Source organism: Branchiostoma floridae, chromosome 16 (genome assembly GCF_000003815.2).
Source record: "Branchiostoma floridae strain S238N-H82 chromosome 16, Bfl_VNyyK, whole genome shotgun sequence".
In the NCBI taxonomy this organism is placed as follows: Eukaryota; Metazoa; Chordata; class Leptocardii; order Amphioxiformes; family Branchiostomatidae; genus Branchiostoma; species Branchiostoma floridae.
Window position 1 is genome coordinate 14,493,159 of NC_049994.1, and position 25,702 is coordinate 14,518,860.

Consider the following 25,702-nt stretch of genomic DNA (forward strand, 5'->3'; position numbering starts at 1 on the left):
ATGCCCTCACCTCCAATATCTGTGAAAATACACCATCCCATAAGGAACTGATTTTCCCTTTTCTCTGTTCTTCTCCATCTGTTTGATTAGAAGGTATGACATCAGGAGTCCACTGGAAGGGAAGAAGTGAAAACTCGGTGAGCTATTTTTTCACTAAGCTATTAAGTAAGCAAACATGAATAAACACATACAGCCAAGATGAAGGCACAATCAAATTAGATTAACTTATGTCAGCGCCGCCATCGGACAAAAAAACTTACAAAGATATATCGAGACGTAAACAGACAGATGATTTGTAGAACTCACGGATTAAGTAGTAAAAATATACTTCATTATACGTTATTTTTGTTGCGCCGAGTAGCATAAGTGAATATCCTTTCATTACAAATCTCTTTTTGCATGACTTTCATTATTTTACAGTGACGGTTTCTAGAAACGCAACAGTGCCGCACGTCAGTGTGAGTGCAAGGGAAAGTTGGCGAAAATAACACAACAGTGCCGTAGTGAACGAACCCCGACGTACCCACACGATACCGCAAGCCGGTGGGTATCCTTAAGTCTTTTATAACACCGTCAAAAAGAGATAGAATGTCAAGAATGTCCTACGATCCTTGGCCGAGGTGAAGAAGATTACTTTGTCATGATGAGCTGTTGATTCTAAGAACATAACATTAGTTGAAGGATTTAGGATTTAGAGAGGAGCAATTTTTGAAACATGTTACTGAATCACGGTCACCAGTTTACATTGTAGCTGTTTGTTACCTGAGGAAGAAGAAGGAGTCCACAGCAACGAAGGAATTAGCGATGGCTTGAATTGTAAACGTTTGCCTGGCCTCCGAGAAACGCAGCGGGTTGTCTGAAAGAGCACATGTACCTCATACATTTTAACTGACATGGCCTTCCCAAAAACTTACGGGCAATAACCACGTACGGCGGGTTGTGCCCTTAACTCCCTCTGCAAGCACGCACATACACAAGCACACAAACTAACACCTCAAGTACACATATACACAGGCACTTACATTCACATCGCAAGTACACACATGCACAGGCACAGGCACAGGCACACACACACATACACAAGCACACAAATTAACACCTCAAGTACACATATACACAGGCACTTACATTCACATCGCAAGTACACACATGTACAGGCACACACACACATACACAAGCACACAAACTAACGCCTCAAGTACACATATACACAGGCACACAAACTCGCGCCGCATGTAACACACACACATACACACACACACACACACACACACACACATATATACACGCCGCAAGTAACACACATATACAGGCACACACACACACACACACACACACACACGCACGCTGTGGGTACACAATGTACACACATACATCATCACGTGGTAAAAAAAACCCCTCAACGTTCACCAAAGACCAGACGATTTGTACATTCCATATACTGGTGGCAAATTGCCCTTGATTTTAGTTTAAAGGTTGAAATGATTTTCTTGGTAACCACAGTTGTCAGTCAATAAGAGGAGATTTTCATGAACGATATGAGTTCAACAGAGAGTATCTATATTGGTGGTTATTGCTGAATCCTGGACACAAATACCGGATTTTTAAGCGGATCACCACGCGCACCGGAAAGGCGGAAACTCAATTGTCGAGTTTTGGGTAACTGAATACGCACAATCTGCATACCAAAGTGTAATTCACTATAACCGTAAGTGTGCCCCAGGATGACCCATACATACACCACGCGGACCCAAATGGCTGTAACTCTGTGAGTTGTCGAGTTTGGGGTTAAATACACACAATCTACATACCGACGTGCGGTTCAGCAAAACTGTAAGTGTGCCCCAGGATGACCCAGGTCATACTGATGACGCGGATGCCGTGCAGACACTTGATGCTGCCGGGCGCCTGTTTGGTGCTGAGGACCTTCCCGATGTTGGTGTAGAGGGAGAAGCACAGGAGGATACGGCCGGTCATACCTGTGGAGGATGGAGCAGTTCAAGACATAGCAAAACCCCACAACTGATATCACATGTTTTATGATAGATTTACGATTTGTTTGACATTTAGAAATATGATTTGGTTGGACATGATGTCGATTTGTGATAGTTTTAACGTCAAGGATCGTAGAAGGGGTTAAAACATCGGTAAAAATTATTCGGACCTTCTTTGGTTGCGTGGGTTTCCTTGCGTGGAAGTCGGTTCACCAGCAGTGTCCTTTCGTCAGGTAAATTCGCAGTGACGTCAGGTTCTTGTGCTTCACTCTCCTGTAACATTACGTGAACACACGTCACTGTCACGAGAGTGTATGGAACCATCATCCTTAGGAGAAGACGGAAATGGATTGGGCACATGTTGGGTGAGGAAAGAACCATATGACATGGCGAGAATAGCACCACAGTACGCCAGAAGGAAAGAGGAAACAATGCCGACCGAGGAACACATAGAGGCGAACAGCGCCAAATAGAAAGAACTGGAATGCTTAAAGCATACTTTGGATAGTATCCAGAGGGTTGCCCAAGGCCGGGGGAGAGGGAGATTTGCTGCCCAACATGCCAGGAGTCATTACAGTAAGTAAGTAAATACGTCACTAACATTGCAGTCTTATAAACGTTGTGCAATAATCATCTAAGTAGTATTAGGCAATTCGATAATACTAAATCTTCTACTTCCATTTAGATCATCATAGCACAACGTTCAAAACGATAATATGTGAATGATATATATATGAATGATAATAATAAGTTTTTTGCAAACGATGACAAGGTCTCTGACTCCTGAAAGAAGTTCTATAACTTAGCATTGATTGTTGGCACATTGAAGGTAAAACCTTTAATTTAATGCTTATACGAAATCTGCTGTAAGTTACCTTCTGCCTTTTAATGGCCATCAGTCGGGGTTGGTGGATGATGACGTCATAGATAGTTCCCATCGCAATGAGGAGAAGGAGGACGCTGCAGATACAGCTGTACAAAGAACATAGGGGACAGACATGTCAGTCTTAAAACCATTGAACTGCCAGATTTTTAGCCCTATAAAATGCTATCAGTACCAGGGTTGGCCGCTGACCTCCAAAAAGGAACCCCCGAACAAGGCCAAAGTCCCTAACGTCCAGGGTTTATTTGTGCGCTACACGCACGCAAAGCTGCTATTTCGGGGGGATACGCTATCCTGGGTTATATCTGGACGCAGAACACAGGTCATGTATATGTGTGCCGGATATGTCCGGGCTTGGCAGTTTAAGGGTTAGAAGTTGGAAGAGGGTCTTCAATGTCTTCAGCATCTATCCTTAGGCCATAATGATTTGATTACATGGATGACATCTGCGTTCATGTTAATTTTCACCCGTTTCCACAAAAATAGTTTTCGACCACACTGTCAATCGTACACAGCAGCTGTAAAATGAGCAAATATATGCCGTACATTGAAAAAAGATTGAAAAACGGACACTTCATAGAATTCCGAAATGAATTCCAAAGTCACAGATGAAGATCTGACAGAACAAGAATGGCAAAAAAATCTACTGTTCAGTAAACCATAGTTGGTGTGTTTAGTCATTTATCAACCTTCCTGACCACATAGATATCGTACTGAAGGTAACTTGGGGGTAAACAAACGTTTTTTTATTGGCACGCTCTCATCAGTTTCGGGGTTCTGAGGATTTCATCCACATAATCAAATCAAATCTACATGGATAACAGGCAGTGTTCAATGTCTTCAGCCAGGTACAAACAGAAGATATCAAATATGCTCACATCGCCGCGATAGTGACATTCTGGATTGGTGGGGACTCCTGTGAATAGGCTGACGTCACTTGCAGTATTCCCTGCTGTACAAAGAAACGCCAGTAGATACCTGGAAAAGAACATTTGTCTTCGTTTAGAAAGTATCAGGCTGAGACGCAAGTACATCTCAAGGCAATCTAACATATAAGGTACTATACTGAATCATTTGTTTCATAATTACTAAAATGATTAATAAGAAGTGCAGTGTACTATATGTATAATTACGAATCGGCATATCATAAATATGCTCTATCGACAGTTTGAGTTACGAGCGAGTTGCCTGACTTACTGCCGTCCAGTGTTTGGTTGACGTCATGTTGATTACAGGAGCTGGGCACACAGACGCCGATTGTCAACTTAGTCACCCCGGCTATTCCGCCGCCGACCTGGAGAAACAACATTGACTTAGCATCCTAGTGATCTCTAAGAAAAGGCGGCCTCTACTTTAGCACTTTAATCTAGTATTTGCTCAACTACTGTAGCTTCTACACACGTACGGCTCCAAATCTTTCAAACTTTTAAACTAATAGCAATGGCGAAAACGAACGGACACGTACCATAAACTAGCTTTTCGTTCTACTATATATTTTTACATTGTATATATAATGGCATATAGGACTTAAATGGTGTAATCTGTATCTCTGTCTGACTATTCTATCTGACCCTTACCTCTTCCCACATTTCATTTATTCTTTTACTAAGAAACCTTTTACCTTATTTGGGCTAACCTTCCAAGGTTCAAACCAATCAACATTACTAAACTACATACATAGCTTCATGACCTTAGCTTCTCGTGAATAAATAAAGGTTCAAACAATCAAATACTAGTACCCACCACAGGTACTAATGTAGCCATGTAGAACTTCCCATCGAAGGTGATGTTGTAGCCTTTCCTCGTGATGTTCACGCATTGCGAGTAGCTACCGGCCCAGACCAGGTTTCCGCCCAAGATTCCGCTTGGGGGTTTTCCTCCTGCGTCCAGCACTGTTTAAAAATCAGGTTTTGTTATTTCTGATTGATGCAGGTTAATGTTTGTACTAGAACTGTGTCCTATTTGTTGGACGGAATAATTCACCCCGTGCGCCAAATAATTTAGATTTCATGACATGAAACTGAGGAAAACTGTATTTTTTTTAAATTCTGTATGCTGTAATGTGACCGTACCTTGCGACCAGACCGGAATATGGATTCTGAATATGGACTATTTTTCCATTTTTTATATGTCATGTATGTGTTGATGTTACATGTATGTCTTCCAGGGCCCAATTACAAAACAGTGTTTTACACTGAGATGGGCTATCCTGGTTAAAGAATACAGAAATACTATACTACTACTGATAATATGAGGTTCTCAAACAATGAGTGGGGCTGAAAAAAATAACGCTGGAGACAACCCTGGTATGTACAGTCAACAACTTTTAAAGAGGGTGGTGACATTACTGTGACTTCTATCTGCTGTCATATGTAAAAGCAACAGGGCAAAGATCAGGTGGTATGTTTGCTTTGCGTTTGTTCCATTTGTTGGAAGAGGAGTAAGTATGAAGATAAGATAACGCGTCACATTAATGTACACCCCCACACACAACTGGCATGTGGATTGTCTAAAAAAATTCAGGCATATACCAAACAAGCTATGGCAATGCATTTCAAAGCAATGTCACCGTTACAGTACAAGTTGACTTGATTCCATCTACAAATACAATCCCACAATATTCATCTTATCTCCTCAGTGTTTAATACCTCTGTTAAACACTTGGTGTATGACATTCCCACGCGTTAAATTCCGTCTGATAGTCATGCCCAACTTGATACTATGAAGCCTAACTAGGAGGTCCTCAGTGCCTGACTTCTTTAAGAATTACCGACATTTCCGGTCAACTATGGGCAGACTGTTGTGGGTGCCAAATGCGGATAACTACAGGTAGCCATGTTTTAAAAACCTGGTGCATGTAGCCAGACATCGGGGCTTTCAGGACGGTCTCGTATCTCAACAACTTGGCACCTTGTCAATCTGTATTCCATTCCATAGACCTAATCCTTAGTTTATTTTACTTCATATTTGGTCTTTTGAACGAACGTCTCCACAACGGTGGGCGGTATGAGGAAACAAGTGTTCCTTGTTCAGGTCACCTTTACTGGACTCTATAGATGTGGATTTCACTTACTTTTCAGGGCATACATCTTTCCTTGGGACAGGTCTGCATTGTACTGAGCAACATCCCTCTGACACTGCTGGCTGATGTTGCCGGTGGGTTGGGCGGGAATGGAGATATCAGTCCAGTTCACGGTGCTAAAATCGCGGATGGTGTTGACAAGTTTCTGCTGAAAAGGTTCTTTTGAGCTGATTAAGGAGGCCAAGAAGTTAAACTGGCCTGTAGCGTCGGGAACACCTTGTTTCCATACCGCCTGTGACCTGGCTAAGATCACTACAGCCAAACAAAGATAAATGTACAAGAACAGTCTCATGTTACTGTTCATATAAGCAGGGGAGCGGCACTTCTTCACCACGTCTAGAAGCTATGCAAATAAGGTTTAGGGTCGAAGCTATTTTGATACCAGTCAGAAGACGGGGCCGACGACGTAGCTACACAATTGGGTGATAACGCACTGAATACACATTGAGAACAGTGCGCAGTAGGTTGGGAACAGTTGTTTATGGATGTTTAAATGGGCATTTTGCGACACCTTGCTTTTTCTGCACAAGAACTTAACTTTCAACTTGTAATAAGTTACAGGTTTTCGTACAACAAATCCATCGGAACCATGTAAGAAGCAGCCCATAGCACCAGTCAAAACCATTTGTAAGGTTTGTTTATTTAGTAACAAGGCAGTTACAGGAAGTTAGTACATATAAACCTACATGGGGTATATGGAGTTAGTACCTATAAACTGCCATGCAATGATCTGAATGGGCAGAATTGCCCAAACCGCTGACCAAGACTATCTGTTATTTCTGTGTGACCCACATGAATACAGTCTGTTTGTAAAACGACTCAGTTGTTGGGATAAGTGAGTCATTGTTGAAATGACCTAAATATCTAATCTCCAAGCAGATCCTACGGTAGCATAAGATAGTATCAAAAGCTGGCAGAGAAGTGAAGTCGGCTTAGGAGCGTGTTTCGCTACAAGGCAAATGGACACCTATTGGCTGACTACACTCTTTGGCCAGTTTGGTACTATCTTATGCCATTGTAGAATCTGCTTGGAGATTACTAAATATCACCCTCTGAAGAAAACAGACCTTTGGTAGACCAAATATTTTTACTACAGGTTTTGCGACAGCAAAACCTTATCTTGGTTATGCTCCCAATCATGGGCGCCGCCATATTGACATGTGATGGATGCTGGGAAAAGCGGCACTTACCATAAGGTTGCCATTGGTGATTGGGAATGTTGATATTTTCTTTGTTGTATGGCAGGAACCGTATGCAGTGGAGGTCGCTTAATTGCACATCCAATTTGCCAACGAATTCCGTGCATTTATCCGGCGTATGCGATAATGCAAAGTTACCAAGCTGAACCGCACCACCGCGGGATTCGGGGATTCCGTGCAACTGACCGAAGTGTGCGTTTATCTGACGTGCAATTAACTGGCTTCCACTGTACATGTGAGAAATGCAACAATGATTGGAGCTTATAGGTAGATATGTACATTTTAAGCAAAAAAAATTCAATCAGCATATCAACTAGAAAAATAAAGTTTTAGCAATTAGAGATATCACGAAAGGCCAATCTCTTTTATTTAACACAGATTTTACTTTTAGCAGTTTTTGCTAGTTAATTGATTGTGCAAATTGGCTTCTTTTTAGCTTATTACGTACGTATTTAGTTAAAGTACCGCATCCGTACGTTGTAAGCACGTACAACTCACCAGTTGCACATCGAACTATGCACGCAACCACTGACGGCATTCAGACCACATACTTATTACCGCAACCGAATCCACATACCACATACTTATACCACAGAACACATACTTATTGTCGTGCGAGTGACGTGCGTTGACGTACTCCCACCCTGTTGTTGCCAGTCCTTCCCCAAAACGTGGCCTCAAAAAAAAACGTACGGCGGGTTGTGCCCCTAATATGGAAAACGATTCTACAACACTCAACAGATGCCACATCGAAAATTGTACGTCCCTTGCCAGCGCTATCGGTCGACCAAAGAAAAGGGTAAGTTTAGCAAGTTTTTGCTAGGGTCGGTCAGGTGACCATGGAAACACAACGTAGGGAGCTAGACCACGGGAATAAAAACGTCGTAGCCGAGCAGTCCAGAATTCTAAAACAACCACCAGCATGAGTGTGCGGGCTGGTACATTCGCGGATTTAGAGTGTACAGTCTAACCGTCAACTGGATGGTTTGTGTCTGAGAATATAATTTGTTACCTAAGAAGAGATTTGGCTTGTTGAAATGTGTATGCTGACTGCTAGTTAAGTTATTACCTGCATGTATGCAGGTATGGTTTTCATGGGCGTGGGAATTTTTGGTAGCTGGGGATGTAGGGCGCTGATGGTGCGAGCACGACGATTTTTGGTACGTGGGTTGGGGGTGGTAGCCTGACACGCAGGTGTGATTTTGGGCCTCCTGGCGCTTGAACTTGACATTGAAGGTGGCATTTTTTGTGTTTTTTGGGCACTTTTGGCGCTGTGTGTCCGGAACGATACGCGCCATTGCGACGATTTTTGGTGCATGGGTGGGAAGTTGTTGTCTGTTGCCTAGGATTGACTTTGGGCCTTGTCGCGTTTGAACTTGACACGGCAGGTCGAATTTTGTGTCCGAGAGGGGGTTTTCCGGAGTTATATCTTCTGAACGGTTGGTGCGGGCGCGATGATATTTGGCACATGTGTTGGCGATGGCTGAATAATTCTCAATTTTGATTTTGGCGAACCAGTCCAAGATACTTATCATGTCAACACAGTCTTCGGATCGGCGGACCACTTCCGTCAGGAGTCTTCAAATCTTTGGACTTTTGGAAGTCAGCTCCGCTCTTGAAGTTGATAGTCCCGGGGTGGTAAGGAACGAGGAAGAGGGCCGGATTCAAATGACCAGAAGTGGAGCCATCACTGGTACTGGTCGCGTCGAGAATTATGGAAGACTTATACCTGGGAATATGCATCCCGACGTCCATGCGAGGATTTCTTCAAACTTTGAAAACTTCTGGATTGTTGAGCCGGACAATTCCAGCTTGATAATCGAACCCAGATCCACAGCCATTCATAAGATATCCTCCAGAGTGTTAGGAGGGGTGACCACGTGGAAAAATGGAGTGATAATTGGCGGCGTTTCTGAAGGTTCCGTTATCATACAAGGCAACTGTTACGTTGGACAGGCAACAGTTTTCAGTGGCCAGATCACATGGAAGTCTGGAAGCATCTCTCTCCAAGAAGACCAGTGTTCCACAAGATCGTATGACTCATCCGACATCATGAGATCTAGTTGTTCTGAGAAATATGTCCTGAACACGGGAGATATCATTCTAGATACTTCATCAGACAAGGCCATATCTACTGGCGTAGATCTCGTCAACAAGGGCAACATCAAATGGCTTTTTGGGGAAGATGGTAGTTGAAGGCAGCGTGAAAAATCTCGCTAGTGGAAAGTTTGAAATAACTGACACATTCAACACAGACCGTATCTGGCAGAATAGTGGAAACACTTTAGAAAACAATGGCATCTTTCTACTGACCAACGCACGATGTCTTTTTCAAGATAGATACGGGAACAGGAGAGGCAGGTTGTCTCTTCGCGAAGAATCTTACTTACAAATAGACACGTTGACAAGTGGCGGTGATGATGCTTTGCTTGAAATGTCCACGGAATCAACGGTCACTGCATCACAAATCATCATAGAACGTGGCACGGCATATCTACAGGGTCAGGTCAATGGAAGAGTGGTTGTAAATGGAGGAAAACTCAACCCTGGTGGGCCAAGCGTGATCGGATCGCTGTCTATTGAAGGTAGTCTCTTTATGTCAAATACCAGTGTCCTGGAAGTTGATCTAGTCAGCCCTATTCCGTCAGCTGTGTCGGACACTTTGACCGTCTCCTCTGATGTTGAACTTCACGGGAAGCTTGCTGTAAGCTGGAACCCTGACGACCCTACGCCCAACAACATGGACTCTTTCCCTATCATAGCATACGGAGGGAGCTGCCGGATAGATGGCCTGGTGACGGTTTCAGTCCACGATAATGTCAACTTAAACACCACTTGTGGGGACTCCTTTATCACTGTAACAGTCCTCCGATAGAGCAATGTTACTCATAACCAGATCGTGTGGTTTCCGTTCGTGCTTCTTATATGACAGAACAATAAAGCTCACTTTGAATTGACTTCATTCTGACACGTCTACAACCATTATCTGTTAACTATAAGATGTAGTTACTTTGTCAAATTCAACAAAGGCTTTATAAAGCTGACCTGTAGCATAATATTTGGTAATTGGCTACATGCAACTCTATACTTTGCCAAGATGATAATTGTAAGTAGCGCACTTGATGACACCTACTGCATTATACATTTTGTATCTACACGTTTAAAACTCTACGCACTTTTGCAAAAATGTACATGTATGACTGCCGAAAAATTGTACGTTTCACAATTACCTAATAGTATGTTTCTCTAAAATCGAAAAGTAATGATGCTGTGGATGTTGTGGATACAAATTTATTAAGTGATATGGCACATCACATCTCTTGGTATAAGTAATATCAATTAATACATTGTCACCGCTATCACAGTGCTGATACGTGTACATATTGCACCTATAGATTTTATTACTGAAAATTATGCTGGATGTAAGACATTAAAGTTTATATGTTTGACTTTGCTGTGACTTCACGTCTGTTTCTGTTGCTAATGCGATTAGATAAAATCAGGGCTTTCCACTCACATATGTGTCTTCAAATGCAGCATATTCATGTTTCAAACAACACTAAGTACGTCTGCCGCTAAGCAGATAAAAAGCATGTATATCTTACACTAAACAACACTTTGACTTCCATGTATATGTAGTTCCCCTCAGTTTACTTTTCTTTGGTTGAAATATCATCTGATATTTTAATGTACCAGTTATAGGCGTTTGAATCTCTTGTCATCTCTCTAGACTGTCCCGTAATTTGTAGGGAACGTTAGTTCCTCCCCGGAATTCAGAGTGAGGTGATCACATTTGTGGAATAATGTTCCGATGGAAAAGATACTGTTTTCATTTGCCTGTTCTTTCCTTTCTGTCATCAACCGATCAGAGCATAGATATAAACACACAGGCATAGTAATGGTTACAGATCATGCAAATGTTGTAATAATTTGCATAGATTATGAGAAATTCCGTAAAACACATCTACTAATAGTAGTGTCATATTTAAGACATAATATGTAGACAGATGTGAATTCTTTTCATTGCAAGTAATAAACGTAAGTTATAGTCCATTAGTTTATGGTTTGGAACTGTAATGGATACATGTAAAGTTTTCCATAGTATTCTGAACCTTGTGAAAATTGAAGAATGCAAACGCTAAATGCTTTTGTGAATTTGTTCTACAGATTCCAGTTTCTTCTCAAAGGCAAATCGCTTGTAATTATTCGTCATACTTTCCTACACTATTATTTTTCACAGAAGCTGCTGAAGAAAAACAAACATTCCAAATTTCATAATCACTATTGTGCTAAATCCTCACTGCATACAAATCTAAAGTTCATTTAAATTTCTGATGCTTGCTAAGTATAATCACACCATCAGAAATATGAAAGATGATAAGGAATAGGTCGCCTGCCCTTCGTTATGAAAAGGTTGCTTTCGTGTAATATATCTCAGATGTTCTGTCTTATTTGTTGAAGATGATTGTCTCCACTCCCATCAATGGTACTTCCACTGCCACAGACAACAGGAAGGCCAAACCGTAGGATAGAGTCACGTGTCCCAAAAAGAAGTAGATCTGGAAAAAAGTCAAACGGATGTTGAAAGTCAGCCAACCGATAGTCATGAGACAAGAGACAAAAGTTAGGTGTGATATGTTCTTTGATGCTCAAGTCCCGCTAGTTTGTAAAATGGACAAGGTTTTTATGAAACAATGAAAGCCTGAATAGTTGTCTGTCTAACTTCGCCAAGAAGACTAATGAAACCTAGTGACTTTCTAAGGTACTGCAGCGGTTTTGCCATCTCGTGTTCTGGACATGTTATGGTCGTGACGTATAGTGGTATATACATTTTACATGTCTCTTGGGGCAGAGAGTATTGCTTACTTGAAAGTCAAAATTGGAAAAGGAGGCCCTGCCGGGCAGTCACGGGATGTTTTTCTTTGCACTTTCGGGCATGACCCCTACGTCGCACCGTGGGATGCCCTGCAGCTACCGGGCCCGGGCCGCGAATTTGTTTCAAAATCTGAGAGGTACCCACGCGGGATCTGGCAGTCCATCGGGACAAATTTGTCGCTTCGAAGCCTGTCCAGGGGCTACGTACACCCCCTGATGGGCAACAGGGCAATTGAGACCGAAGAGTAAGTAGTGCAGAATTGGGCCCCCCTGTGGTCTTTTTTGGAACTGCAGGCCTATTCGTTTATATTCGGGTAGCGCAAGGGCAGGCGCTCATTATAGCACAAATGCACGCACTATTATCAGGAAGACAGATTACATAATGTACATAATGTATTTGCTAGTCGCTTTGAGTTACTCTTTACAGAAGTGTACAATAACGTACCATTGTGAATGTGGTGTAGTGTATGGGCACCTCCAAGATGAAGTATATATTTGCTAGTCACTTTGAGTTTTTCTTTGCAGGAGTGTACAGTAACGTACCATAGTGAATGTGGTGTAGTGGATGGGCACCTCTAAGGTCAAGTTTACTGCTGTCAACAGCAGAATATGTATGAGGTAGGCACAGTAGGTCAGTCGGCTCAGGGGCACCCAGGCATCCCAGGAAAGGATGATGTCCACCACTCCTGTAGTGAGTACATCACAACGGTCAATGGGAAATAGTGATCCAATCCAACTTAACAGGTGGCGTTTATTCGTATCTCTGAGTACAATGTTTTTGATATGGTACCTTCAGAGTTGCACATTATGATTGCAAAACGTAAGAGTATAACATCTAGATGATTTACTTAAAGCAAATACTGCTTAACAATGAGTAAAGAACAAAGACTTTCAATGCCCTGACGGAAACAGTTTTCGGCCTAGGTATGAAGTTATTGAAATATTCCTATGTTGACTTGTATTAATATATAACAATTAAACGTTTGATTCCCCAAGATAACATATTGTGCTTTGTGATTCAAAACAACAACAGTAAGTACACGGCTAACGCAGGCAGGAGCTATGTTTTTTTTTTTACTCAATGGTCACCACGTAACAAGGCCATGAAGGCCACTCAAGGTTACGGGTTACATTATTGGAACTGTAACAGCATGATTGAGACCAGCCCAATTGCTCACTATGGGTGAGGACTAACTGACCCAATAGGCGAAGCAGGGGTTACGAGGGCTGCTCGGGAGATTCCCTACCCCTATTTTGGCCGGAATGGTTTGATCCGCTCGGGTGGATGTTCGCACATGTGGCGGGTTCTTTAACGTGCTTGGGGTGTTGCTCTCCCCGAACACGGGACCTCCATTTAACGTCCTATCCGAAGGACGACCCAAGCCGAAGCTAGGTACTCATTTTCACTTGAGTGAAGTGAGGAAAGTCGTGTAAAGTGCCTTTCCCAAGGGCACAAGATCGGTAACACAGCAGGCGGATTCGAACCCGCAACCTCTCGGTCACGGGCCGAAGAAACTACCACTGTGCTACACTTGTACCTCCGTATCCATGATGACATGCGACAACCACCCAGCCAAGCGCCATGGCCCAGACGGTACGGTGGACAGTCAGGTACAGAACGTTCTCGGCTTCCGTCTGGAGAGTAGTGCCGTGGTACTGGCCGTAAGTTGAATACAACACAGCCAAGGCAAAGGCAGCAGCAACGAGCCAACCAATAGTCATCAGCAGGCTCATGGTCTGGTGCGAAAAGGCGAGATTCGCAGTTAGGGACAGAAGTTAATACCATCATCGGTGCCTACGTTTGTGATAATCTTTCGATAGATGAGCATTAGCAAAGCGTTGATAACTCTTAATGTCCATAATTTCAGTCACAACAATGATGGTAGCAGTGGAGGGTGTCAAATGTGACACTCTGGGCTTATCTCATACATCAATCATGAGAGAAGGGTAGTTATGCTTATCAACTTTATCACAGTTACTGCACCTGTTACTGTTTTTTTTTTTCTCGTGTGCATAGATTTACTGTGTGAAATCTTTGTGTAACTAAGAATGATTTTTATCTACAATTTGTTCTTTCTCACAAGCGGACAAACACTTGTTTGGCTCACCATACTCTTTGTCTGTTTCGGTTTTATCTTGATCAGCAGCCAGCCAACAGCTACTCCCACCAAGTACGGCCCGATACGACAGTACGGCTTTTCGTAGTACTTAGTAACGTCTCTGCGGATGGTAAATGTTAACTGTAGATATTTCTGTGGAATCCTCTACAGCAATGTTAACGTTAATACAGAAGATTCAAATGACTATTCAGTTAACGACATCATATAAATCGAAACATTTTGGTGATATTAAGTCAAAGCAATGAGGAAGAGGAATTGGTCAGCATAGATTATATAACAGGAAGTTTAAATTTAGGAGTTAAAAGCGTTATATTGGGAAAGAGACGGCATTGTCAGAACTGTCAAACCGTATCCTTACCCTTCGGGTGCTGTCATGTCATATTGCCAACTGAGCACTGCAGTAGTGATGAAGCTTGCCAACAGAAGAACCAGCTGCATAACAATCCCCAATATCTGCCATCTGGGAGTATGGGAGTTTTATCATGAGCCGCGTAATAATTCTAACGTGTAAGCTAGTTAAACACAAACATCACCATGCATGGACTATGTAAATACAGAGGCTATTTGCATAAGATTTAAAAAACGTTTAAATGGGGTATGAGGTCTCCAACTCCTGTTTGTAATGAGGTACGACAATCGACGCACCTGTACAGTATGTAGACAAGAGGAACTCCGATGACGAAGAACTGCATATCATTGGCCAAGTACCAGGTCCAGCTCATGCACTAAGGAGAGAAAGAGGCACAGATTTAGATGAAGACACTTTAAACATAGCACATACATAATTAGATATACGTAAAAAATGTTGTTGTATATGTGGTTCAAGCACTACTAATTTTACTTGTCGTTTGTCTCGTACACCATATTCACGTAAAACTTAACAAACATATGCCTACCATCCTGTCAATGTTGACAAAGTTGTTGACATATAGTAGGTTAGTCCACCAGTTGTCACCACAGTTTGGATCTAGCCCGTCAGGAGGTTGCGGCCAGAATGGACCAGAAAACATGTAGGGAAGTACCCACATCCACAGCATCATGGCGAACATGTATGTAGGTGTCAACCTGAGGGTGCACAATGAAGGCAATTGTGTTCTAGGGCGGTTCATTATATGATATTTCCATTTGCTGGTCATTGACCAAACTGTTCAGTACCCAGCTTTTTTTGATGTAGTGTAGTTGGTGGAATGGTTTTCGTAACAAAACAGAAGAAAACAAAAAATGAAATCAGCTTATAGAAAGATACGATACGTGTGACTAAAACCGAAAACATCGAAAGTGTTAAACTTTCAGATTAAACATCTTTTGGAATGTCCTCACCTCCAATATCTGTGGAAATACACCATCCCATATGGAACTGATTTTCCCTTTTCTCTGTTCTTCTCCATCTGCTTGATTAGAAGGTATGACATCAGGAGTCCACTGAAAAGAAAGACGTGAAAGTTGGTGAGATTTTTCATTAAGCAAACATAAATGAACAAATACAGGTAAGATTACGGCACACTCAAGTTACATTAACGTATATTAGCACCGCCATCGAACAAATAAATGTTTGAAATGGGTCAACTGATGGGTCATAAGTAGCCTGATTAAATCTCGCTTATAGCAGCCCGCCAATCATCCGCCGGCCCACGCGGGGAGGGGCCAGTTACAGCCCTGGACAGCGGAGTTTGTGTTACACAGACAAGGTCATAAGTTGTTTAATCGCGAATCCTGACACCCCCCCCCCCCGTAGGTGTTTCTGGTAGGACACGGATTAAGTATTGAACTTAAGTGATTTATAAGGATGCCAAACGACTAGTTTGTACAAAGTGACTCTGAGCTAATCATACAATTTGTAGTATAGTTGCAAAGAGAAGATCCACTGAGAGTGGCAAGTCAGAAAGAGAAAGAATGTCAGAGATGTGTCCTTCGGGCCTCGAAAGATGGCCGAAGAGAAGATGCGGGTTACTTAGTAGTTTGTAATGGTGAGCTATTGATCCTAAGAATATAATATTCAATTAAGTTGGAATGACCTATTGCAACGTACAAAAGGATATAGATAGGGACAAGTTTTTAAACCATGTAGCTGAATCACGGTCACCAGTTTACATTGTAGCTATTTGTTACCTGAGAAAGAAGAAGGAGTCCACAGCAACGAAAGCATTACTGATGGCTTGAATTGTAAATGTCTGCAAGGCCTCCGAGACTTGCAGCGAGTTGTCTGAAAGAGCACATGTAGCATAACTATACATTTTAAATGGGTAACATTAGGTTATGTGGTAATTTCAACATCGCGCACACGCACACTAGTACACGTACATCACACACTCTCGTTGCAGGCAAACCCACACGCACTCACGCCGCAAACACACATACACTGGTGCACACACTCACGACCCTGATTTTACTTCAAAGTGTTGAACTGCTTTTCTTGGTAATCAGATTTGTCGTTCAATAAGAGGAGGTTTTCATAAACGATAGGAGTTCAACAGGGAGTATATATTTTGTTTTATACTTATTGCTTTATGGTTATTGCTGAACCCCGGGCACAGATCCCGGATTTTTGAGCGGATTACCACGCGAACCGAAAAAGCGGAAACTCAATTGCCGAGTTTTGGGTAACTGAATATGCACAATCTGCGTACCAAAGTGTCATTCACAATAACCGTAAGTGTGCCCCAGGATGACCCATACATACACCACGCGGACCCAAATGGCTGTAACTCTGTGAGTTGTCGAGTTTGGGGTTAAATACGCACAATATACATACCGAAGTGCGGTTGAGCTGCACCATAGGTGTGCCCCAGGATGACCCAGGTCATACTGATGAAGCGGATGCCGTGCAGACACCTGATGCTGCCGGGCGCCTGTTTGGTGCTGAGGACCTTCCCGATGTTGGTGTAGAGGGAGAAGCACAGGAGGATACGGCCGGTCATACCTGTGGAAGATGGAGCAGTTCAAGACATAGCAAAACCCCACAACTGATATCACATGTTTTATGATAGATTTACGATTTGTTTGACATTTAGAAATATGATTTGCTTGGACATGATGTCGATTTGTGATAGTTTTAATGTCAAGGATCGTAGAAGGGGTTAAAACATCGATAAAAATTATTCGGACCTTCTTTGGTTGCGTGGGTTTCCTTGCGTGGAAGTCGGTTCACCAGCAGTGTCCTTTCGTCAGGTAAATTCGCAGTGACGTCAGATCCTTGTGCTTCACTCTCCTGCAACATTACGTCAACACACGTCACTGTCACGAGAGTGTATGGAACCATCATCCTCAGGAGAAGACGTAAATGGATTGGGCACATGTTGGGTGAGGAAAGAACCATATGACATGGCGAGAATAGCACCACAGTACGCCAGAAGGAAAGAGGAAACAATGCCGACCGAGGAACATATAGAGGCGAACAGCGCCGAATAGAAAGAACTGGAATGCTTAAACCATACCTTGGATAGTATCCAGAGGGTTGCCCAAGGCCGGGGGAGAGGGAGATTTGCTGCCCAACATGCCAGGAGTCATTACAATAAGTAAGTAAATACGTCACTAACATAGCAGTCTTATGAACGTTATGAAATTATCATCTAATTAGTATATTAGTGTATTCGATAACACTAAATCTTCTACTGCCAAAACGATCCACTTAGATCATCATAGCACAACGTTCAAAACTATGACAAGGTCTCTGACTCCTGAAAGAAGTTCTATATGTTCAGCATCACATGGCAATGATGTTGCCTGTGTGACACAAGAGATGTGTACATTATCTACATATAATTTGCTCCTATTAGTCTTAAGGGTCGGATTTCAAACGCCCACTTAAGCTAAAACTTTTAATTTAATGGTTCTACGAAATCTGCTTACCTTTTGGCTTTTTATGGCCATCAGTCGGGGCTGGTGGATGATGACGTCATAGACGGTTCCGATCGCTATGAGGAGAAGGAGGACACTGCAGATACAGCTGTGCAAAGAACCCAGGGGACAGACATATCAGTCTTATAAATTGGACAGGGGTAGTGTTGAATGTCTTCAGCATCTATCCTTATTAGGCCATGTTGATTTGATTATATTGATTACATCTGCGCTCGCATCAATTATCATCCGTTTCCACAAATGATAGTTTTCGATCACACTCTAAATCGTACACAGCAGCTGTAAAATGAGCAAATATGTGCCGTACATTGAAAAAAGATATCGGAAAAAGGACACATATGTCATAGAATTCCGAAGTAGATTTCAAAGTCAAAGATGAAGATGTGAAAGAACAAAATAAACCTATTGTTCGGTAAACCATAGTCGGTGTGTTTAGTCATTTATTCAACCTTCCTGGCCACTTATATTTCGTACTGAAGGTAGCTTTTGTATTCCAACGCTCTCATCAGTTTCAGAGTTCCCAGAGGATGCCATTCGTATAATCAAATGAACATGGAATAAGTAGACAAACATGTAGTATTCGATATCTTCAGTAAGGTACAAACAGAAGATTTTAAACATGCTCACATCGCCGCGATAGTGACATTCTGGATTGGTGGGGACTCCTGTGAATAGGCTGACGTCACTTGCAGTATTCCCTGCTGTACAAAGAAACGCCAGTAGATACCTGGAAAAGAACATTTGTCTTCGTTTAGAAAGTATCAGGCTGAGACGCAAGTACATCTCAACGCAATCTAACATATAAGGTACTATACTGAATCATTTGTTTCATAATTAGTAAAATGATTAATAAGAAGTGCAGTGTACTATATGTATAATTACGAATCGGCATATCATAAATATGTTCTATCGACAGTTTGAGTCACGAGCGAGATTCGATGCCTGACTTACTGCCGTCCAATGTTTGGTTGACGTCATGTTGATTACAGGAGCTGGGCACACAAACGCCGATCGTTAACTTAGTCACCCCGGCTATTCCGCCGCCGACCTGGAGAAACAACATTGACTTATCATCGTAGTAATTTATAAGAAACGCGACCTCTACTTTAATTAGCACTTTATTTTAACATTTGCTTAACTACTATAGCTTCTACACACGTACGACTCCAAATCTCCTTCGGGAGACTTTAAAAAGTAATAGCAATGACGAAAACGAACGGGCACGGACCATGAACTAGTTTTTTCTACTATATGTTTTACCATGTATGTGCAATGATATATAGGACTTAAATTATGTAATCTGTATCTCTGTTATATCTTATCTGGCCCTAACCTGCCTCATGACCTCAATGACAAGCGGCCTGCAGTTCAATGTTAGCTTCTCCTGAATGAATAATGGTTCAAACAATCATACACCCACCACTGGTACCAGCGTAGCCATGTAGAACTTCCCATCGAAGGTGATGTTGAAGCCTTTCCTCGTGATGTTCACGCACTGCGAGTAGCTACCGGTCCAGACCAGGTTTCCGCCCAAGATTCCGCTTGGGGGTTTTCCTCCTGCGTCCAGCACTGTTTAAAAATCAGGTTTTGTTATTTCTGATTGATGCAGGTTAATGTTTGTACTAGAACTGTGTCCTATTTGTTGGACGGAATAATTCACCCCGTGCGTCAAATAATTTAAATTTCATGACATGAAACTGAGGAAAACTGTATTTTTCAAATTTTGTATGCTGTAATGTGACCGTACCTTGCGACCAGACCGGAATATGGATTCTGAATATGGACTATTTTTCCATTTTTTATATGTCATGTATGTGTTGATGTTACATGTATGTCTTCCAGGGCTCCATTGTAAAGCAGTGTTTTACGCTGAGATGGGCCATCCTGGTTAAAGAATACAGAAATACTATACTACTACTGATAATATGAGGTTCTCAAACAATGAGTGGGACTAAAAAAAATAACGCTGGTGACAACCCTGGTATGTACAGTCAACAACTTTTAAAGAGGGTGGCCATATCATTGTGACTCCTATCGTCTGTCTTATATAAAAGCAACAGGGCAAAGATCAGGTAGAATGTTTGCTTTGCGTTTGTTCTATTAGTTCGAAGAGGAGTAAGTATCAAGATAAGATAACGCGTCACATTAATATACCCCCCCTCCCCCTCATCTGGCATGTGGATTGTCTAAAAAAATTCAGGCATATATCAAACAAGCTATAACATTGCATTTCAAAGCAATCTCACCGTACAAATTGACAGTTTTGATTCCATCGACAAATACAATCCCACAATATTCATCTTATCTCCTCAGCATTTAACATTGTCACGCGTTAAATTCAGTCTGATAGTCATGCCCAACTTGATACTATGAGGCTAACCAGGAGGTCCTCAGTGCCTGACTTACCGCCATTTCCGGTCAACTATGGGCAGACTATAGAGGGTGCCAAATGCGGATAACTACAGGTAGGCATGTTTTAAAAACCTGGAGTATGTAGCCAGACATCAGGACTCTCATGACAGTCTTGTATTCCAATAATTTAGCAGCTTGCTAGTCTGTGTTCCATTTTATAGACCTAATCCTTAGTTTAGTTTATTTCATATTTGATCTTTTGAACGAACGTCTCCACCACGGTGGGCTGTATGAGGAAACAAGTGTTCCTTGTTCAGGTCACCTTTAAGGACGAAGGAATAGATCGATGTGGACTTCACTTACTCTGCAGGGCGTACATCTTTCCTTGGGACAGGTCTGCGTTGTACTGAGCAACATCCCTCTGACACTGCTGGCTGATGTTGGCGGTGGGTTGGGCAGGTATGGAGATATCAGTCCAGTTCACGGTGCTAAAATCGCGGATGGTGTCGGCAAGTTTCTGCTGAAGAGGTTCTTGCGAGCTGATTAAGGAGGCCAAGAAGTTAAACTGGCCTGTAGCGTCGGGAACACCTTGGTTCCATACTGCCTGTGACTTGGCTAAGATCACTACAGCCAAACAAAGATAAATGTACAGTAACAGCCTCAAGTTACTGTTCGTATAAGCAGAATAGCGTGAACCTTCGTCACCACGTCTAGAAGCTATGAAAAAAAAAGCTTAGGGTCGAAGCAATGTTGAGACCAGTCAGGAGATGGGTCAATGACGTTACGCAAACATAGTAGTAAACATATTTGGTCTACCAAAGGTCTGTTCTCTTCATAGGATGACATTTAGGTCATTTCAACACTGAGTCACTTATCCCAACAACTGACATGGTCGTTTTTCAAACAGCACATACTGTCCTCATACCGGTCACACAGAAACGACAGATAGGCTTGGTCAGCAGTTTGGGTAGTTCTGCATATTCAGTTAATTGTGCGGCAGTTTATACAAAATGTATGTACTAACCTCATGTATTCACCTTGGTACTGAATAAAACAAAAACTACCAATGGTTTTCGCTGGTGCTATGGGCTATTTCTTACATGGTTATATTGGATCCGTTGCATGAAAACCTGTAACATTTGTTACAAGTTGAAAGTCCAGTTCTTATGCAGAAAAAAAAGGTTTCATTAAATGCACCTCTAAGACTCCTTAAACAACTGTCCCCAACCTACTACGCACTGTTCTCAAAGTGTATTCAGCGCGTTATCACCTATTTGCTTAACTACTACAGTACGTCATTGGTCCTATCTTCTGACTGGTATCAAAATAGCTTCCACCATAAACCTTATTTGCATAGCTTCAAGACGTGGTGACGAAGTGCTGTTCACGCTACTCTGCTTATACGGGATTATCTTTTAGATCTTTTAAGATTTTTTCATAAACTTTGGCCAAAACTCTAGTAATGCAATACAGTTTAACAAAGTTAAACTGAAATGCATGAGGATTACTTATATATTTTCAATGCAAAAAATTTGCTCATAATGGTTACAAAGCTACCGGCCCTAATTTTTAGGACTGAAACAGGAAACACAGAATTTTTCCTAGGCCTTACCAGATATGAGCTATTCGTTCCATTCAACATCAGCTGCGCATTCAGCTTTTACTTCGAAGCCAATTGATGTCTTTTTAATCAATAAACCAATTACTACATTCAACACGCTCATTCATAACATTACGTTCCTTATTTCGCGCTGCTGAGATGCGCACGTCAATGGTTACCAATTAACAGCAATTCACCTCCCAATCAGTACTATTCGGTACTAAAATACCTTATTCTGCCCACATCAGAAAGGTTACTCATAGCCTGGAAAGGTATTCCCGAACCACGCCGCCCCTCTGTATCACAGTGTCGGACAGAACGAATTCTCCAGAACAAGATGGCCAACCTAACTAACGTTTCTATGGGAGGAAACGGCACCACATTTTTCTCTACAACTCCTCGCGATATGGTCTTCAGACTACAATCACAGCATAAACGATCACAACATCCTGTCCTCCAGTCTCATGGCTAAGATCCTCCAGGTGTGACTAAAAACATGAAACACAACATTTTTTCCTGGCCTTACCAGATATGAGCAGTTCTTTTCAAGACCATTCCACATTACCTGTGCATTCAACACGCTCATTCATAACATTACATTCCTTCTTTCGCGCTGCTGAGATGCGCACGTAAGAAGATACGTCAATGGTTACCAATTAACAGCAATTCACTTCTCAATCAGTACTATTCAACATAAATTTAAACGTTCCTTCTTCTTCTTCTGATAAGACGGGCACATTGGTAAGGTTACTCATAGCTTGAAAGGCTCACAAGCCGCCCTTCTGTACCACACTCTTCGACAGAGCGAAACCTCCAGAACAAAATGCCCAGCCTCACTGACTTCTCTGTAGGAGGAAACGGAACCGCGTTCTTCCCTACAATTCCTCACGATATGGACAACTGGACGGAGTCTCCAGACAACATTCACAGCATCAACGCTCACGACATCCTCTTCTCCGGTCTGACGGCTAAGATCCTCCAGGTGTGACTAAAAACAGGAAACACAATATTTTGTCCTGGCCTTACCAGATATGAGCAGTTCTTTTCAGGATCATTCCACATTACCTACGCATTCAACACGCTCATTCATAACATTACATTCCTTATTTCGCGCTGCTGAGATTCACACGTAAGAAGATACGTCCATGGTTACCAATTAAGAGCAATTCACTTCTCAATCAGTACTATTCAACATAAATTTAAACGTTCCTTCTTCTTCTTCTGATAAGACGGGCACATTGGTAAGGTTACTCAAAGCTTGAAAGGCTCACAAGCCGCCCTTCTGTACCACACTCTTCGACAGAGCGAATTCCTTCAGAACAAAATGGCCAACCTCACTAACTTCTCTGTAGGAGGAGACGGTACCGCGTTCTTCTCTACAACTCCTCGCGATATGGACAACTGGACATGGTCTCCAGATCCAGACTACAATCACAGCATCAACGATCACGATCTCCTCTCCTCCAGTCTGACGGCTAAGATCCTCCAGATGTGTTGGCTGGTCCCGTCCTTGGTGCTGATCCTCGGCCTCAACGCCATCTTCATCCTCGCAGTCGTGCGCTCCCCGAGTCTGTGGAAGCCGAGGTTTCTCCTGCCTGTCAACCTGGGTGTTCTAGACATCCTCCTGGCGCTGGTTTTCATCCCGAGCTCTTTACACAACATAGTAAGTGAGAGCGCCATCGACTCTGCTTTCCTCTGCCTTACACAGTGCGGAGTGTACTTCGGCACGGCCGAATGCACAATGGCCACTCTGCTTCTGATGGCGTGGGACCGCTACCGAGCTATTTGCGACCCTTTTCATTACCACGATGAGGACGGCATCCGCTGGACTGGGATCAGAATCCTGGTTTGCTGGGTTTTGAGCACTGTCACCAGGGTGCTCTGTGTCGTTTGTACACCTATCACCGAACTTGACATTGCCTATATCCAAAATAGTAATCTGCACTGCACATTCGGAGACATAAACGCCACTCAGCACTCAAGTGTTGTTAGAACGATTCAATTTACTTTAGGGTCCTTTCTCCTTGTATCAGTCGGAATCATTAGTTTCTCGTACTACAAGATATACAGAGAAACCAGAAGACTTAACCCTGGAGGACACGGGGGTGTACCACAAGGCGGTGGGGACAGTCACAGGCCGTGGCGAACTATCTCCATCCATCTGGCCATCCTTGTCATATTCTCGGCCACATGCCTCCTAAACGGAGTCATCCATGCAGTCATGGCGTCAGAACAACAAACAGCAACCCTAAGCGTCCTCAAGCGTGTTATCCAGCTGGTGTACCTGACCGTTCCGTCTTTCGCCAATCCTATTATCTACGGTTTCCGGAGCGAGGAAATCCGGGCGGCCGTAAGGAGACTTTTCCGGAGACGGGAGCGGGCCAACGACGTCACGGCCCTGGTCCGGAGACACCGCGGTGCAACCCAAGACACGACGCGATATTTGCGAACAGTGTCGCAACTCGAAGATGTTTCTCTACAATCGGATGTTGCGACGCCACATAATGCAGCCCGAAGACCTGCGGAGCCTGACACTCCACTTGACATTCCGTCAGACTCCGACAGCGATGAACACATTGCCAAAACTGTAGTTGTGAAAGCGATCATCGAAGAGAGGACTACATCCAAACAAGACACCGGCGATGAAGACAACATGGAACTGCCTGGATATGTCCCAGCGCCAACGCCATGATAACGCGGTGAAGTACATTTTTGTTGCTACGTATAGAATAACGAAAGTAACAAATGTCGGCTTCTCTCTAGCTCTAGAGCTAGAGGCAACTTTTTTGAGAAAACGCAAGGATATTTCCCTCCCATGAATGAATAAAACGGCTTCGGTAATTTACATCATAATGAGCACATGCAGTACTTTAATGCCTTCAGCCACTTATATCACCTATATGTACTTGTGCCTACCAGGATGACTGTATGTGCAATTAGCACAGCTCATTTGTCATTGTATTCACCTTCAGTAAAGCTACCTATATTTTCCAAGTGAAATCCCTTGTATGTACCACAAAGGAAATTTCCCTCCACATATTATTGTTATTGCAGTAAGCAGGTCATGTTCCCTAGAAGAAACAATAACAATAATGTTCATCGAATATTCATGCCCCATTGGGGCTAAATGCAGGTAGTGTGGAACTAAGGGAGTAAACGGAAAGCTATACATATACTACAGTTTACGTGCTTCTCTCTTCTTAAAGCATGTGCAGACGAACTTACAGAGTTTTTCCAGTATATCTTAGTTAGATGATGACATAAGGTATTTGAACAGATCTTCCTTCGTTAAGTGCGCATATTTATTACCTACGTGTTATCTATGTGTAGCATGTAAAATAAACAAACCATGCACAGTGTGTAGTTCGTGCAAGGTTTAATATGTGCTTTTATTTGCTGACAGTAGCAAACAGACGATAGGAAGCCATATAAAAGGTTGATAGTATCTCAAAGTCTTCGTCTTTTCCTTTACATTCAGCACCATATCATTTCCATTAAGCACCATTTGTATTGTATGGAGATAAGGACAATTGTTGTACAGCAGTATTGTAGCCAGTGCTGGCTAAAACACAACACGTGTCTTGCGAAGATGATCACTCGTCTTACTCTACCCTTGCGTCCCGGTCGGACTTCAAGTTCATCGCCATTTGCAGAATACAATCGTCTACGGATGACTTTCTTAGAAACTTTTTGGATATAAACTCTAAGTTCTGTGTGTATCAAAGGTAAAATTGGCATT

The 25,702-nt window shown here is 42.6% G+C and overlaps 2 protein-coding genes across 2 annotated transcripts; both read right to left on the bottom strand.

Annotated features, from left to right (window-relative positions):
- Positions 1 to 1,623: 1,623 nt before the first annotated feature.
- LOC118403393 (nose resistant to fluoxetine protein 6-like) lies at positions 1,624 to 6,282 on the bottom strand. The gene is made up of 7 exons (XM_035802103.1): positions 5,951 to 6,282; positions 4,621 to 4,769; positions 4,075 to 4,171; positions 3,756 to 3,855; positions 2,870 to 2,966; positions 2,165 to 2,267; positions 1,624 to 1,979 (listed from the first exon to the last, which is right to left on the bottom strand). The coding sequence occupies exons 1-7, from the start codon at positions 6,261 to 6,263 to the stop codon at positions 1,804 to 1,806; spliced, it is 1,035 nt and encodes a 344-aa protein (XP_035657996.1). The 5' UTR covers positions 6,264 to 6,282; the 3' UTR covers positions 1,624 to 1,803.
- Positions 6,283 to 10,436: 4,154 nt separating this feature from the next.
- On the bottom strand, positions 10,437 to 21,064 carry LOC118432808 (nose resistant to fluoxetine protein 6-like). The gene is made up of 16 exons (XM_035844428.1): positions 20,727 to 21,064; positions 19,432 to 19,580; positions 18,963 to 19,059; positions 18,639 to 18,738; positions 18,003 to 18,099; positions 17,259 to 17,361; positions 16,906 to 17,073; positions 16,263 to 16,356; positions 15,474 to 15,575; positions 15,050 to 15,218; positions 14,799 to 14,878; positions 14,512 to 14,613; positions 14,142 to 14,253; positions 13,572 to 13,770; positions 12,577 to 12,719; positions 10,437 to 11,717 (listed from the first exon to the last, which is right to left on the bottom strand). The coding sequence occupies exons 1-16, from the start codon at positions 20,740 to 20,742 to the stop codon at positions 11,607 to 11,609; spliced, it is 1,842 nt and encodes a 613-aa protein (XP_035700321.1). The 5' UTR covers positions 20,743 to 21,064; the 3' UTR covers positions 10,437 to 11,606.
- Positions 21,065 to 25,702: the final 4,638 nt, after the last annotated feature.

Excerpts from the sequence above, each read along its gene's own strand:
- LOC118403393 (XM_035802103.1), bottom strand. The coding sequence starts at position 6,263 with ATGAACAGTAACATGAGACTGTTCTTGTACATTTATCTTTGTTTGGCT. Across the intron at positions 4,770-5,950 it reads AAAGATGTATGCCCTGAAAA|TGCTGGACGCAGGAGGAAAA; the intron begins GTAAGTGAAATC and ends ATTTTTAAACAG. Across the intron at positions 2,268-2,869 it reads TGGCCATTAAAAGGCAGAAG|GAGAGTGAAGCACAAGAACC; the intron begins GTAACTTACAGC and ends GTAATGTTACAG.
- LOC118432808 (XM_035844428.1), bottom strand. Across the intron at positions 18,739-18,962 it reads CAACCAAACATTGGACGGCA|GTATCTACTGGCGTTTCTTT; the intron begins GTAAGTCAGGCA and ends GTTCTTTTCCAG. Across the intron at positions 18,100-18,638 it reads AATGTCACTATCGCGGCGAT|CTGTATCTGCAGTGTCCTCC; the intron begins GTGAGCATGTTT and ends TTCTTTGCACAG.